This window comes from Anopheles coustani, chromosome 2 (genome assembly GCF_943734705.1).
Source record: "Anopheles coustani chromosome 2, idAnoCousDA_361_x.2, whole genome shotgun sequence".
Taxonomy (NCBI): Eukaryota; Metazoa; Arthropoda; class Insecta; order Diptera; family Culicidae; genus Anopheles; species Anopheles coustani.
In genome coordinates this window covers 3,746,717-3,761,388 of record NC_071289.1, presented here as the reverse complement: position 1 = coordinate 3,761,388, position 14,672 = coordinate 3,746,717, and the positions used below count along the sequence as shown (strand labels likewise).

Below are 14,672 nucleotides of genomic sequence, written 5' to 3'. Positions count from 1 at the left end.
TCCAATATGGCTGAGAAAAAAGAGGTTGAGGTGAGAAAGGAGTGTTTGGTGTTAAAATTGAATTTCGATCGTCTTGTCGATCGTTGGTTCCACAAAGTCTACTACCCAATAGGGAAAGGGGATGATCGGTTAGGTAAACATGTTATACGCAGAATAATAAGACAGGACAGAGTCCAAGCAATCCAAGTCGGCTTGGGAAAAGTGTTGGTACGATAGTGATGCTTATGAGTTGTGTAAACTCGTGGAAAAAGGTAGGTAACACCTTTCTTCCACTACAGCCGCCTACTGCGACAAAAATTATGACATCGGCGGAAGAGCCATTTTGCCCTCAACCCGAGAGGGGAGGTATGTTTGCTCGTGAATAATGATGCTAACTAGAGTCTCGGCTTGTGGCCCCCCGGTTTTTTTTTATTAGCCACTTGTACGCGTCCCGCATGATGACGATATTCGTGTGTCACGATCGTTCTGCTGACTATGGCGTGCGCGTGTAGGCGCTCATTTGCGAAAGCACAGCTGGCCCGTTCACAACGGTTGACCTTCGCTACCACCCAACTAAAGCTCTCCACCTTCATCTGCCACCACATACTCTTTGCCCTGCAACGGGCAGCGAAGATGATGCCGGTGATACCCGAGGCACGAGATGGACCATTTACGATCCAATTAAATCTTGCAAAGATGATGACTCGTCCCGTTTAGCATTCGAGCCGAGGAACAGGCTATTTCCATTCCTGGCCACGTGCCCGTTTGCTTGCATTTACGGTGACAGCAAAGGGAGTACCGGTATCTTATCCAGAGCGCTACTTCTCGAACCAGTTGGGACGGGTTCCGTTAGGTGATTAGTGGTTGCTTCAATTCCTCTGCTCCACCTCTCTTCACTGATTGTCGCTTTCCTCCATTTTGTCATCTTCAGTCATCTTTTAGCTTTCGTTCGTCAAGTGTCGCCGATTGATAAAGGTTGAAGATTGATCTACTCTTCAACGACTTGCCTCGCTTCGACTCCAAATCGTACAAGATTTAAAAGTGGTAGTGTGGCGTTAGAGAAAAAATGAAGCAGTTGATTGATGTGTGAGCAGGTTACGGTTTCAGTTACAAACCAAATTTGTTTTCAATTTAAAATTACCTCCAATGTTGAACCTGTTTCCGAAACCACACATGTACCGGCTCAGTTGTGCATGGGGCAGCCGTTTCCCAAGCATTAAAAAATCATGAAACTCGAACCGAACTAGTTCGTGGTCTGTGACATCACGATCGGGATTCCAGGCTTCGGGAAAAATGTTTCGTCCTTTCGACAATGGACATTCAAAACCATTACTACCTCGCGTCGTTCTGACCAGTTGGTGAAGGAAGTTCCAGCGATTGGGACGTGAACCAAGGACGATCAGGATAGAGTTCATAGTTGAGTTTTGCTTACTACCGAAGCCACTAAGGAACCGCAACGAGATGGCCCCACTGGTACTGTATCACTTTCCGGCTTCACCACCTTCGCGCTCGGCTTTGTTGGTTCTTCGGAATTTGGAGCTGGACGTTGAGGTAAGACGATAGGATGTTGAACAAAATTTTTAATATTGTTGCAGTAACAACCATCGTGATGTAGTGATTCTAATATACTTGAAATTTAAATTTTCAAAAAGTTTTTAAGACCGTACATAAGGAAACTACCTTTTACTCTTTGGTGTTCTTGTAATAATACATGTTGCTTCAGATTTCAAAAAAAAGGTACTAGGAGGAAATATTAATATCTTCGTGTGTAAATTTGTACAGTCAAAATATCTTTTGTATTGCTTTAAGAAAATATTCTAGAACAACGTTAGGGGCATGCTAAAAATTGTAAACCGTTATCTATTTTATGAAACCTATCTTCCTTTACTTTGTAAAAAGCATTTCATTTTCATATGATCTTATGATCAAACGATTGTGGAGGTTCTCACGGACTTCGGATACAGATGGTTAATTAGCATAAAAGTTCTCACACACTAATTGAAACTAGAATCTTCTACGGCATCAGAGTTGTTCGCTATACACTTCATGGTCTAATAATAGCTTTAAAACAAGACATTGTATGCGAAGTGCATGCATACGATCACTTGCACTGGCACTTTGCTAAAATATCAATGAGTCATCATTACTTGCCGCGTAGCGTTTACTAATGTTCCAACTTTTCTAAGGCGAAACGTGTTTCTTGGACTCAATTCAGAATATTCTAATTTATTCATAAACCCAACACAAAGACAACGATTGGCGTCGTTAAAAAAAGATGGTTGACCACTAATAACCCGGAGGAAGCAACGTATTGATTTTTAAGGGTAAAACAAACTTTGCGTGTTGGCGCGCTGGTGATTTGAACTAGGTTAGGCATTGTTAGGGGAAATCGTTATTACTGGCATTAAACGGACATATTTACCTTCATCAGTTGCACGGCTGAAGGTTAGATAAGATCGACTGAGCTATGACAATGAGGTTGGCAAAGGATAACGTTTAGTAAATCCCTGGAGAAGGAGTGTGGATGCCGTACATTGCGAACCATTCATTTCCTGTCTCTCCCCTCCCTCCCGGGTTTGTGTAGGTGAAAATTGTGAATCTTTTCGCCGGCGAGCAGCATGCCGAAGAGTTCCTTGCCATCAACCCGGAGCATACCGTGCCGACGCTGGTGGACGAGGACTTCGTGCTGTGGGAGTCGAAAGCGATTGTGACGTACCTGGCCGAACAGTACAAGCCGGGCTGTTCAATGTACCCGAACGATCCGAAGCGGCGTGGCCTCATCAACCAGCGCCTGCAGTACGACTCGGGCACCCTTTTTGCAGCCCTACGCAACATCGTATCATCCGTGCTGCGTTCCGGGGAGACGGTTATCTCGCAGGAGAAGAAGGACACGACACACCAGGCGCTGGCGAAGCTGGAAACCTATCTGGACGGGTGCGATTGGGCCGCCGGAGATGAGTGTTCCGTGGCCGACTTGTGCCTGCTGGCAAACGTTGCTTCGTTGAAGGAGATGGGGGTCGGATTCGGGACATTCCCGAACATCAACGGATGGTACGAGCGGTGCCAGATGTTGCCGGGATTCGAGGAGAATAATGAAGGAGCCATCTTTCTCGGCACTGCCATTAAATCGAAGCTGGAAGAACCGTACTAATGGATGAAAGAAGTCATTTAGTAAATGGAGTCAGTTAATGTTAACGAACGACAACATTCTTACTCACCAGAGTGGATTTCTATACACTACTCCTTTGTCGTACACTTTCTCCGAAATACAGCAATCTATTGCACTAAAAGATAACACGCCCAACTTTCCTAGTCACTAATTATTCTTTTGCACTATTTGTTCAAAATAAATTACTTAACAAAGCGCACTAGAGTGTATCGTTTAAAAGAGATTTACATTTATTTAAATTGCTTTCAAATTCATTTCACAACTCAAAACCACAAAGTATGTACACAATGTGTTACCATTGAAAGTCTAATAAACGTACACAAACACCTATTTTCCCACCCCCGCGCCCAGAACGATTGTTTATATCGCATTAAAGTATGTTTCCTCCCTATCCTTGAGCCATTTCAACTTCCCACGGTCCCTGTATGGTGCCAATAGCAATCATACGACATCACCTTCCATTACTCATACATTACAGAGGGGGGTGAGACTGACTTATGAACTACACGTTTCCCATATGTTATACCCATAGTTGTTTAATTGCTAAACGAAGCTGCGAAATCTTCACCTTCTTTTTCGTCACACGCACAACCGATGGTAGAGCTAGGATTGAATTGCCAGCTTAGTCCTTTAAGTGTTGAAGATAATAATACTTCCATTTCCTTTCCACGTACCGCACACGTTCCGAAACTCTAACCGCTTTTTAAAAACTGGAAATTTCACTCCTTTTTGACAATCGTAGTCTTGTGCCGTAGAATGTATTTTATTACTCTGTTAAAGTACTAGCATGAGACGATGTGGGGGTTGTCCTGTATTTAGCAACGGGACGAGAGATCCTGCTGTATTTGATACTCCAATTAATTGAAAATTAAACAAAAAGGTAACAAAAGGGAGCTCCGTTTTACCAACTGAGCCGTGAAATAAATAGGCAACATAAATAAGGAAGCACGTCAACCGAAAACATATTCTCTAAGCTAATTAAAAAGATAAACTATTTTTTGTTTGTTGGTTACCTATGGTATGAAACCAAGATTGTTTGCGTTATAAACCGTTCAATACAGTTTTCTTCTTAAAGTAATAGATTAATTAATTTAAAAGTTTTGCTGATCCTGGGCGTGCATTTCCATCCAATGCAAATTATTTTCAGTCCATTTGTTTACTAAATTGCTTTCGCCAGATAGTTTTATTCCAGTTCTACCACTTCCGGAACCACACCTGTAATATTACAACCATTTGTTATTTTACGTCCCATGGAACAACATACCGTTACCCAAAACCAACTTCTTTGGTTTAACCTACCTTTAACGCCATCCTTGGTTAGTGTGGTCTTTGCCGTAATTGTAGCAGCACCGCCGAGACGGTTTGGCCCAACGAATGTTGCCACCTGGCTCACACCCCGAGACTATACACCGAAAAAAAGTATAAGCGAATGGTAAGTTCTAATAAATCGGTAAAAGTTCCATCGCATCATATACCTCGTCCATTTTGGCTCGCTTCGCTGGAACGATGACTTCTGGTCGTACATCGTTAACTAAAATTGGCCCTTGTTGTTTTGCCTTCACACCTACATCCGCCGGAAGGATGGTTTCGTTTTTGCGTTTACGAATGTACACGTTGTTCTTCACGGCCGATTGAAACTGTCCCACCGGTAACGTGGAAGTAGTCGTAGGTTGTGGTGCTGCCCGGACCACCATCGAAACAAGTGGTCTCGCTGGAGCTCCCGCAGACGATGCCGTCACAACATTGGCCGTCGTGCTGAAGAAAGCATAATGAATGTTAGTTAAGAATGATTACTAACAATTGTACCATTATTGGGTATCAAAGACACCTGGGCAGGGCATACCTTGGTTTTCCGTTGTTTTCTAGCACTGCACCAGAGGCAGCTGCGTTTACGGACGTCGCTGACGATGCTGTCGAGGTATTTTTAACCGTTATATGAGAGGGCAAAATCTGCCGTATAGTAGGCGAGGCAGTCGCTTTGGTGATAGTCATTCCACCGTCACTTGTGCGGTTGCTGTTAATACCAATGCTACCTACGATGGCTGGCTTCTGCTTGGTAACGGTAATGATATTACTCGCCGCGGTCGTCGGCGCCACCGCCGGCGGTTTTCTGACATTGCTGTGAATCACCGTCATGCTCATTTCAGGTACCTTCGAAACATGCATCGAAGGAACGGATGCGCCCGGGGCGTTTGTAGCTCTACCTCCTGTAGGTTTATTAATCGCCACCCGACTCACAGTCATTGACGGTGATGCGGTGGCTAATCGGTTCAGGGCATTGTTACTCGCGTTGTTCGCCGCAGCCAGTGCCGTTAGGTTTCGTGCTGTTCTGTTGGCAGGGTTGATGACGGTGGTTTTCGGTAATCCTGAAGCAGCAGAAATTGAACCGGTCCCACCCGGGGATGCTTTTCCAATGGGCATTTGCACCGGAGATGCCTTTCTCGTGAGTTGGTTAGCATTTACCACGTATTTTTGCAATGGTTTGTTGCTTGCAGCAACACTTCCTGCGACGGACGGACCAGCCGGACGAGTGACAACGGTCGTCGACAGCTGTGGTTTAGTAATGGTGATAAATCCCGCTGGGGCAGCCTTGGTGAGAGTCGTAACCGTGGATGGTGCTGTTTGTCCTCGGTATGCCGTGGACGCCGTTGATGCAACGGTAGGAGTTTTCAAAACCTGACCACCGGTGGTGGCGACGGTTGGCGATGAGCCCGGTTTGGGGAGCACCGTTTTCTGCTGCTGACCAGTTGTCACTGCGTTACGAACCGGTGCCGAGGCAACGGCCTTAGCGATTTGGGTTGGTTGCTGTACAGGCTTCAATGTAGACGGGAGCAGCTTTCTTGGCAACGGGGACTGACGTTTTGCCTTGTCCAATACAGTTTTCACCATAGTCGACTGCTGCTGCTGCGGCTGCTGTTGGTTTGACCCGTTACCCGTGATGGCCGTAGCGCTGTTTGCACGCACAAACTTTTGGAACGGTCTATTTTCGGGCGTCGGTATGATCGGTGGTGGAGTTGGCGTTTGCGAACCAGTCTTCGTAATCCGCAACAACGGAGAGGGTGACAGTTTCGATTGCTGTTGTTGCGGTTGCGTCAAATTAGTCAGGGATTTTGCGTTTTTCAACACATCCTTTATGCCGATGGATGGCGGCTTGGAGGGTTGCGTTTTGGGATTGCTATACACGATCCCGATGTTACCACCAGCTGTGGCACGGTTTTCCAACTCCTTCTTCGACTTGCTACTACTGTCCCCTCCACTCGTCGCTCCACTTCCGTTGGTTGTTGGCGTGTTAACATTACGCACAATAACATGTGGTTGCGCAATTTTATTCGTAACGTCTTCCTCATTGTCATCATCATCACTCGGGATGATGGTGGGACTGCTGCTAGTCCGTGCTGGCGCTGGTGCAATGGTCTTCTTAACCGGCGCCGGTCCTAAACTAATCGTTGTCGATGGAGGGAGAACCGAAACTGGTGTCGGGGTGTTCTTGTTGCTCCTACTATCGGGGACAGTTTTACTCGCCAGCACATCTAGCGGAAGTCTATTATTTGGTAGATCCAAATTCATTGCACGTGGGGCCATCGATGTAACGGAGGTAATTTTGGGTGTACTGCTTATAGCCGTTGTTATCACACTGCTTAACCCGGGTGTACTTCGTGCCGTGCTCGGGGAACTGGTGATTACTGTGTTACTGCTGCTGTTCGTGGCATGTTGTGACACCATAGTAGGCTGTGTTTTAGGCAAAGACGACGACGACGACGACGATGAAGTTTTCGTCGGTTGCACCTTCGGTTGTGCCGTTCCCATAAAGCTCCGCATCGACGACTCGATTGTGGGCGGTAGCAGTGGCACGTTTCGAGGCGAAAAAGGACTAGACAAGCCGGCCGAGGCAAACGAAGCAGACCCTGACGCGGCAGCCAGCAGCTTGGTTTGCTCGTTAAGCATACTAAGCACGTTAGCAGTACTACTACCGTTGGTACTAACGGAACTACTAATACTACTGGTTGGTAGCCCACTCGGTTTATGACCCCCCGCTAGTGACGCTATGCTGGAGATCGTAGGTCCCATAGACGTCGACGACGGTTGGGCCGGGTTGTGTAGCACCGAATTCAGGGCGTTGTATTCACTCATCTGCTTCAGAGCGTGCAAATGAGCGGCGGAACTGTTCGCTCCGTTGTATCCGGCGGCGGCTAGCGGCGAGGTGGACGGAAGGGGGGGAAGTGAACTCTGGCTCGAACCCATTGCCGGTGGCATGTTGGTACTGCTGCCGCCGCTACCTCCACCAGCACCATACTGGAAAAGGATAGAAGGATCGTACGGTTTTCCTCCTCCACCAAACGGTCCCATCGAGCCAGAGGAACCAGGTTGACCGTTTAGCAAAGCGGAAGCACCAAAGTCTAAAGCACCGGAATAGGCGCCGTACGGAGATTTCGAAAGTATCGACTGATACGGCGAGTCGTTAAGCAACGAATACTGCTGCTGTTGTGCGTACGCATTGTACATCGCTCGTGTGAAGGAGTATTCCGTCCGGTATAAATCTCCACCGGAAGTGCCACCGATCATCGACGGTCCCGCTTGCATGGCGGCCAAGTTATTATAATAGTCCATCATCCTGAACGGTGGTTGCCATCCCATGGCACCGGTACCCTGTGACATACTGCCCCACGCGGACATCAGCGATCGGTTCTCGTTCGTTTGAATTTCTCGTTCGTACGCCGCCCAAGCTTCCTTCTTTTCCTCCTCGCTCAGGTCCTGCTCCGGCTTGTTTTCAAGTAGCGAGTCGTGCTCGTGGTACTTGAAAATTTTATTCGGAAACAGGCGTAACAGGAGCGCCAGCACGTCGTCCGCCGGTAGGATGGGAGTTTCGCGCGTCATCTCCGACACCTTCGTCAGCGTGTACAGCTCCGCCAATTCGCCATAGCTGTAGTGGCGGTCGATCTGCTGCTCGTCCACCACCCGGAAGCTGAGCGCCTGCTTCGTCACCGACCGGGAGTACACCTTTTCCTCCATCGTGCCCATCGCGAGCAACCGGTAGACGTAGCACTTCCGCTTCTGTCCGAGCCGAAAGATGCGAAAGATGTTTTGCTGGTCGTTGGACGGATTCCAGGACGTGTCCAAGATGATCACCCGGTTTGCGCCGGTCAGATTGATGCCCTGCCCGCCGGCCTTCGCCGAAATGAGGAAGCACTTCGTGCGCGTGTTCCGCGGGTCGTTGAACGAGGTTATCATCTTGTGTCGGTAGGTCTTGTGCGTTTTCCCATCCAGCCGGTAGTAGTCCTTGCCCGCCTCCCACGGGCCCTTGAACACGCTGTACGCAAACGCTTCCGACTGTTGCGGGTCACTCGCTTGCTGGTGAATTTTCGCCATAAAGTGCTCCACCACATTCAGCACCGCGACGAACGCGGAAAATATCAAACACTTTTCCCCGCGCTCGTTACACTGCTTCAGTATCTCGAACATGATCCACAGCTTGTTGCTCGGGAACAGCGACTCCAGGTCGGCCACCTGCAGGTACTGGCGCCACCAATCATTCGTCACCGAGAGCTGCCCGCTGGCGATGTCATTCTTATCGTCCGGCGAATCGTCGTCCGTGTCGGGTGTGGACGTTTTCCGGGCGTTTTCTCTACGATTTTTCTCCAGTATTGCCGTCTCCCAGGCCTTTTCCAGCACCTTGGGATGTGTCCAAATCTGTGGAAGTGTACGCAAGCGACAGAAATGTAGCAGCAGGAATGGAAACTTTGGTTGGAAAGAAAATAATTACTTTTCTCAGCGACGTGTAATCAGCGATAAGTTTGAATTTTTTCGTCTTTCCCGGTTCGCCTCCGACAATGTCGGTGCTGCTCGACGTGTATTCGTTCATTTGAAGAAATACTTCGTACATTTTTTCCTACGGAGAAAAACAAACAAAAACACAAATACAGACAGAGCGCAGGATAAAATCTATTTCCGTTCGTAATATTTTGCAACTGCGAAGAACCCGTTTTTCCGCATGCTTTTCCCTCTGCCTACACGATGCGGCAGAACTTACTTGAACCGGCGTCAGTGGAACGAACAGAACATACTCATACTTTTCCGGAAGGAATTCCTTAAGCACCGCCGCTTCTTTTCGCTGCGAAAAAAGGAAATTAGATAAAGAGATAGTTTTAGCACAGTCGATCGACGATGACAAACGAAGAAACTAGCCAGGAAGGATTCTTTAGAAGTTAAAAAAAATCGCAAAGTTGCAATGAAAGTCCAGGAAACATGAAGTGAATAAAGGCTAGAAGCAAATAGGAAAGAGGGGAAAGATGTTATTACTGTACCTGCACAAATTTTGATAATTTGTTATGCAACACGTACGACCGTTGTTTCATTATTTTTATTGCACGCTGATCGGAGTCCTTACACTGACCATTCTTGATGGGGTTTGCGTAAAGGTTACTGAACTCTTTATCGCTGCCCAGGAAAGATGGTTTGATGAAGTTGACCATACAGTAATCTACAGTAAGAGAGAAGTGTAAAACAATCGTTACAAAATAGCAACTTTTAAATCGCCCACGAGAAACCATGCATTAACATACATTCTTTCAGATTGTTCTGAATGGGCGTTCCGGTAAGCATGATGCGGCGCTTCGTTTTGATTTTCGAGACAGCCTCGCTGATCGCCGATCGTTTGTTTTTGATCTGGTGCCCCTCGTCGCAGATGACCAAATCGGCACCCGGGTTCAGCAGATACTCCTTGATCCGCTCGAGCTTGCTGCTGCTGCTCCGTGGCAGCTCCACCGGCCGTTTCCGGCGCTCGTAGTTAATCAGCGCGCGGAACGCTTCGTACCCGATGAGCATCACCCCGCAGTTGGGTGCCGAGCAGGAGAACCACTTCTTCAGCACGGAAATTTTATCGTCCTGAGTGCACACGTCTCCAAAACAAAACACCCGCATCTGGTGGCCCGTCCTGATCGTGCCCTGCCAACGGATGATTTCCTCCTTCCAATTCATGACGGTGCTCTTCGGACAGATGACCAGCACGCGTCTCGTTAGTAGCTGCTGGTAGCGCATCACAGTATGCAGGAGGGCAATCATTTGAAGCGTCTTCCCCAGGCCCATGCAGTGCGCCAAAATACACCCGGAACCCGGATGCTTCGGAAGCGCTTCGACCGATCCGTACGTATTGTCATACATAAACTTGATCCCTTCGATCTGGTGCGGCTTCAGGAGCTTCACGATGTCCGGATGCACGCAAATTGCTTCGCTACGGCCCGAATCGTAGTCGAGGACGAGTTCACTCTCGCCATCGCGGGGACGGAAAGTTTGCAAGAACTTTTTCAATTGTTCATGCTTTTTCTTCAGCCTCGAGACGCGACCTTCCTCCTCTTTTTGTGCCTTTTTCGTTTCCTCCGCCAGCTCATCGTTGGTGAGCATGGCCCGAATTTTACGCTTCGCCTCCAGTGGAGCCCCCCTTCCGGTATCTTCCAGGTCGCCCGGAACAACCTCCGTGTCGGCGTCGCTTTCCGAGCTTAAGCTGATACAATCCTGGTCGTCCTTTGTTGACGATTTTTGTTTCGTGGACGTAGACGACTCACCCGTTGCCGAAGGTGACGCTACGGTGGTGATAGTGGTGGTGGTGTTTGCAGTCTTCGCAGCGGTAGTTTGACTTGCCGGTTGTTCCTTCCTGGAACCACTGTTGGATTGTGATTCTTTTCGAGTGTTTGAGTTCGACAACAGCGGTTCGTTGAAGTCGAACGGTTCTTCAGTAGCAGATGGGTTGCGTTTCCTTTTTCGGCTCATCGGAGAGTCGTTCAGTAGCTCGAGGTCGGAATCGGCACTTGATGTCTCTCGACCCAAATCCGAATCGGAGTTGTCCAAATTGCCCAGTTTCTTGCGTCGTTTCACTTTGACACGTTTAACCGCGGGTTTACTTTCACTGTGCAACTTATCATCCCCATCTTCAAATACTTTTCGACTGAAGAGAACTCTATCTTTGGGGTCAGCAAGTTCTACTTTGCTCGCCCTTTCGAAGGGTGTTTTTGCATCTTCTTTCTCGATTGAACTATCGACCAATATTTTATCGACCGAATTGGTTTCCTTTCCGTCTTTCGCCTTTTCTTCATCCTGGCTCTCGGGTAAACTTGCTTCTGTTGTGTCTCCATTTTTAATTTTGTCCATTTCCTCGCTCTCCCCTTCCGTTGGTCTGTATTTTTTTGTCCAATCCTTTCGCTCGCTACTTCTTGCGTCATATTGCTTCAAGAAACTGTCCATAATAGAATCGTTTGAATCATCCGAATCCTCATTACTGTCCCGGGAAAGATCCTTGCGTTTAACATCTTCATCGTCATCGCTACTAACACTATAGCTGCTGGAACTAGACTGATTCAGAAGCTGATGCTTCATGTTATCATTAATTTTTTGAAGAAATTGTTCCTCCGTATCCGTTTCTTCCTTATCACTAATATCGGAATTGTCCGAACCTTGAATTTGAGCAGTGGCATCGCTGCTCTCTTCTTTCAAAAAGTCATCCATGGTGCTCAGTTCTTTTTGCTTTTTCGGCTGCAATTCCTTAGCCTTCGCCTTGTTGGAACTAGCCGAAGTGGGAACAACAGCTGTTGTGCTTCTGCCCACCGCCAGGTAGCTGATATTGCACAGCCGCTCAATCTCTTTATCTTCTTGATCTTCGTTGTACTGTTCCAACTCAGCTTCGGTCATGGTTGACAATTTTTTCTCTTGCTTTTTTAGATCCGCCTTTTCCAGATAATCCTGCACGATATCTTCTGCCGCCGGCAAGATTTCTTGGAAGTTGAGCATGATATCGTCCACATCGCTCAGGCCCTCCTGCGAAAGATCACCATCGTCGGCTTCCACGCGATTACCTTCTCGCCCTTTAGCGACCGCAGCATCCGATTCCGAGGAGCTATCCGTGTAGATTTGTTTCCTACAACGCCTTCCCTCGGCATCGCTATCGCGAGATTTTTTTTGGTTGTCTTTGGCACTTCGCATTTGTCTGCGTCGCATGAAATCACTCATCATATGAGACGATTCTTCACTCTCGGACAGCGAGCTGTTTTCACCAGACGATGCCAACATTTTCTTCCTGTACTTGGCATTCAACTTCCGTTCGGAGAAGGAATGGTCCGTTTGTATGGCGATTTCTGCTTTTCGACACTCCCCTGCGGCGCCATTTGCTGACTTGTGTAACCGGGTTGACATTGTTCGCGTGTATTGGCAATTAATCTAAAAACAACAGACATGAAAATTATCAAAAATGGTTCGAAAGTTCCCCCGAAATGAGCTTACCGTTTCCAACATTGATTGCAAGCGTGTCATCTTGGCTGGGTCTTGATTTTTATCATTTACTGAATTTTTTTCCAACCACTGTTCACACTGTTTGGCGAAGTGATCGCCAAGTCGTAGCAGCTGATCCAGCGCGTCATCAACTGGCTCATTTGTGCGTGAAGCAACGCAATCGGTATCTGCACTACCGTTCTCAGTGCCATTTTCAACAACCGTTGCCATCGAAACATGTTCGTTCACAGTTTCCAGAGAATCAACCGACGAAGCAATACCACCATCGTTTTCTAAACGTTCCGAACAATTTGTCGATAGAATAACCGATAAACTGTCCGTCTCGCTTCGTATTTCGTCTGAAGATGTTCGACGAGTTTGTTCATCACCCTTTGTATGAAGCTGTACCAGTTCTACCTGATCCGTCTCAGTACATGGCGATCGGCGATCTCCATTCCGGGAGGCGTTATTATCGCCAAACGAAGTGTAAGAATGGTCATAATCCGCTGGGCTCATCTCATCGGTTTCCACCTGGGACATTCCGTTAATGAGTCCTTTGACAATCGTGTCTCCATCATCTTCATCGCTTTCATGCACTGCACCATCATCATCCGCCATAATTTCTTCGTGCGCTACGCAATCTAGATACTCGTAGTTTGACTCTTGGAATATGGGATCTTCAATCTCGATTTTGCAAATCCTATAATCAGCGTCTTCCATAGCGATGTTGTTGTTTAATTCTTCTCCATTTTTGCCTCCTTCCAAGTGGCTTGCGCCGCCGGACTGGCTTTCCTTGTTGAACAAATCCTGCGTCCTGATGTCCATATCGTAGGAGACGGTGAATCTTTCACTACGCGGCATCGAAATTTGATCCCTCGCACCCTCGGGGGGTGCGATGTGATGCATACTGGTGCCAACGAGGTATTGATGATCGGAAAGGAATTGATGATGGGATTCCGACGGCATCGCATATCGATCCTCTTCCGGTTGGGGCGGATTCGGGTTACTTTGCGTTTCGTTGATTTCGTGTTGAGCGCCAGCGCTGAGTGATACCTCCTCCTCCTCGTTTTCCGATAATAGCTCCACAGAAACGTAGTTGTCGTCGTTCTCCGTATTAAACTCGCTGATTTCCATTATTTCGACATCATTGAATAGGTCCGGTTCATGCACAGTAGAAGCCCTGTAATGAACGAATTGAATGCTATACTTCCCCGTAACAGATTTTAAAATGCCTCTTTATCAAGTCGTTGAGCGCGGTGTTAACGCCTACTGTGATCGAGCTTCTATGACGATATACCGTCCAGCTTGTAAGCTGTGATATTTGCTTACAATTAAACGGTGTTTCTATGTGCCGAAACCCTTTCAAATGTGTGCAACTTCCACTAGTTGGATGGTTTACAAGCATGAAATAGCGCTAATGTTTGAACTGTGCAAAAACTGGCTGCAGTATTCTTTTTGCGAGTAGTTTGTTTACATTTCCAGTATCAGAAACTTTCACCGTAATAGGAAGAGCGGTTACGATTAAACCAGACCACCACAACTGTGCAAGGCTCACTTGGACGTGTTTCTTCTTTTCTTTTAGACTAAATATCCGCTCCCCCCGGCTACGTGTGCGAAAGAGATGCAACACAAAACAAAAACAAAGAACGCGCTGCCTGTGCTGCGCTGTTTGTGCCGACGAAGGTGACAGCATCTGCTTCGCTTCTGAAAATTGCTCACTGCCACCGCAGGCAGGCAACGGGCTTGAGAGAGACAGTATGAATAGAGCTGGGGTTCATAAATATTAGCTTACATTTTGTTATTATTTCACATATAAATTTCGCTTGGCCACCCATTAAAAGACACTTAACCGATTAGTTCACAAATCACAACGTAGCGCTAGAACTCGTTTCCAGCGACGACCCGATTGTGCATCGCAACTGTACATCTTGTCCACCCATCGGTAGTTGGCATGGGTATTTTCCGAAACTATGCAAATCTTGAATGACCGGAATAAACGCGACACGCTCGTAACACTATATTTTGCCACTAAATGTAGCACATCCGCACGGCAGCCTCACTCACACCCGCTTCGTGGAATCACACACGATTCAGGCAATCATCCCGCCGCGGGCTTTTCGTGATGGACAAATACTTTTCACTGCACTACAGTGTGGGCGCGATGCTAGCTATTTACAAAATTGCGGGAGAATGACCATTTGCGGTATATCTACTGCCCTAGCCACGACTGCACATACGCATCATATCACCGTCCGACGGGTGCATCGGG

The 14,672-nt window shown here is 47.5% G+C and overlaps 2 protein-coding genes across 2 annotated transcripts; one reads left to right on the top strand and one right to left on the bottom strand.

Moving 5' to 3' along the window:
* Positions 1 to 1,438: 1,438 nt before the first annotated feature.
* LOC131266862 (glutathione S-transferase D7-like) lies at positions 1,439 to 3,221 on the top strand. Its single transcript, XM_058269530.1, has 2 exons — positions 1,439 to 1,530; positions 2,564 to 3,221. The coding sequence occupies exons 1-2, from the start codon at positions 1,441 to 1,443 to the stop codon at positions 3,128 to 3,130; spliced, it is 657 nt and encodes a 218-aa protein (XP_058125513.1). The 5' UTR covers positions 1,439 to 1,440; the 3' UTR covers positions 3,131 to 3,221.
* A 140-nt stretch (positions 3,222 to 3,361) lies between these two features.
* LOC131266866 (uncharacterized) lies at positions 3,362 to 14,671 on the bottom strand. The gene is made up of 10 exons (XM_058269534.1): positions 14,196 to 14,671; positions 12,416 to 13,583; positions 9,709 to 12,352; positions 9,451 to 9,626; positions 9,177 to 9,257; positions 8,910 to 9,035; positions 4,992 to 8,836; positions 4,624 to 4,903; positions 4,448 to 4,550; positions 3,362 to 4,363 (listed from the first exon to the last, which is right to left on the bottom strand). Coding segments are annotated over exons 1-10 (8,457 nt in total). The 5' UTR covers positions 14,198 to 14,671; the 3' UTR covers positions 3,362 to 4,331.
* Position 14,672: the final 1 nt, after the last annotated feature.

Bases quoted from the DNA above. Each gene is read 5' to 3' on its own strand.
- LOC131266866 (XM_058269534.1), bottom strand. The intron at 9,258-9,450 runs GTACAGTAATAA...CTTTTTTCGCAG, and splicing joins AATTATCAAAATTTGTGCAG to CGAAAAGAAGCGGCGGTGCT. The intron at 8,837-8,909 runs GTAATTATTTTC...ACACTTCCACAG, and splicing joins ATTACACGTCGCTGAGAAAA to ATTTGGACACATCCCAAGGT.
- LOC131266862 (XM_058269530.1), top strand. From the start codon at position 1,441: ATGGCCCCACTGGTACTGTATCACTTTCCGGCTTCACCACCTTCGCGC. The intron at 1,531-2,563 runs GTAAGACGATAG...GGGTTTGTGTAG, and splicing joins ATTTGGAGCTGGACGTTGAG to GTGAAAATTGTGAATCTTTT.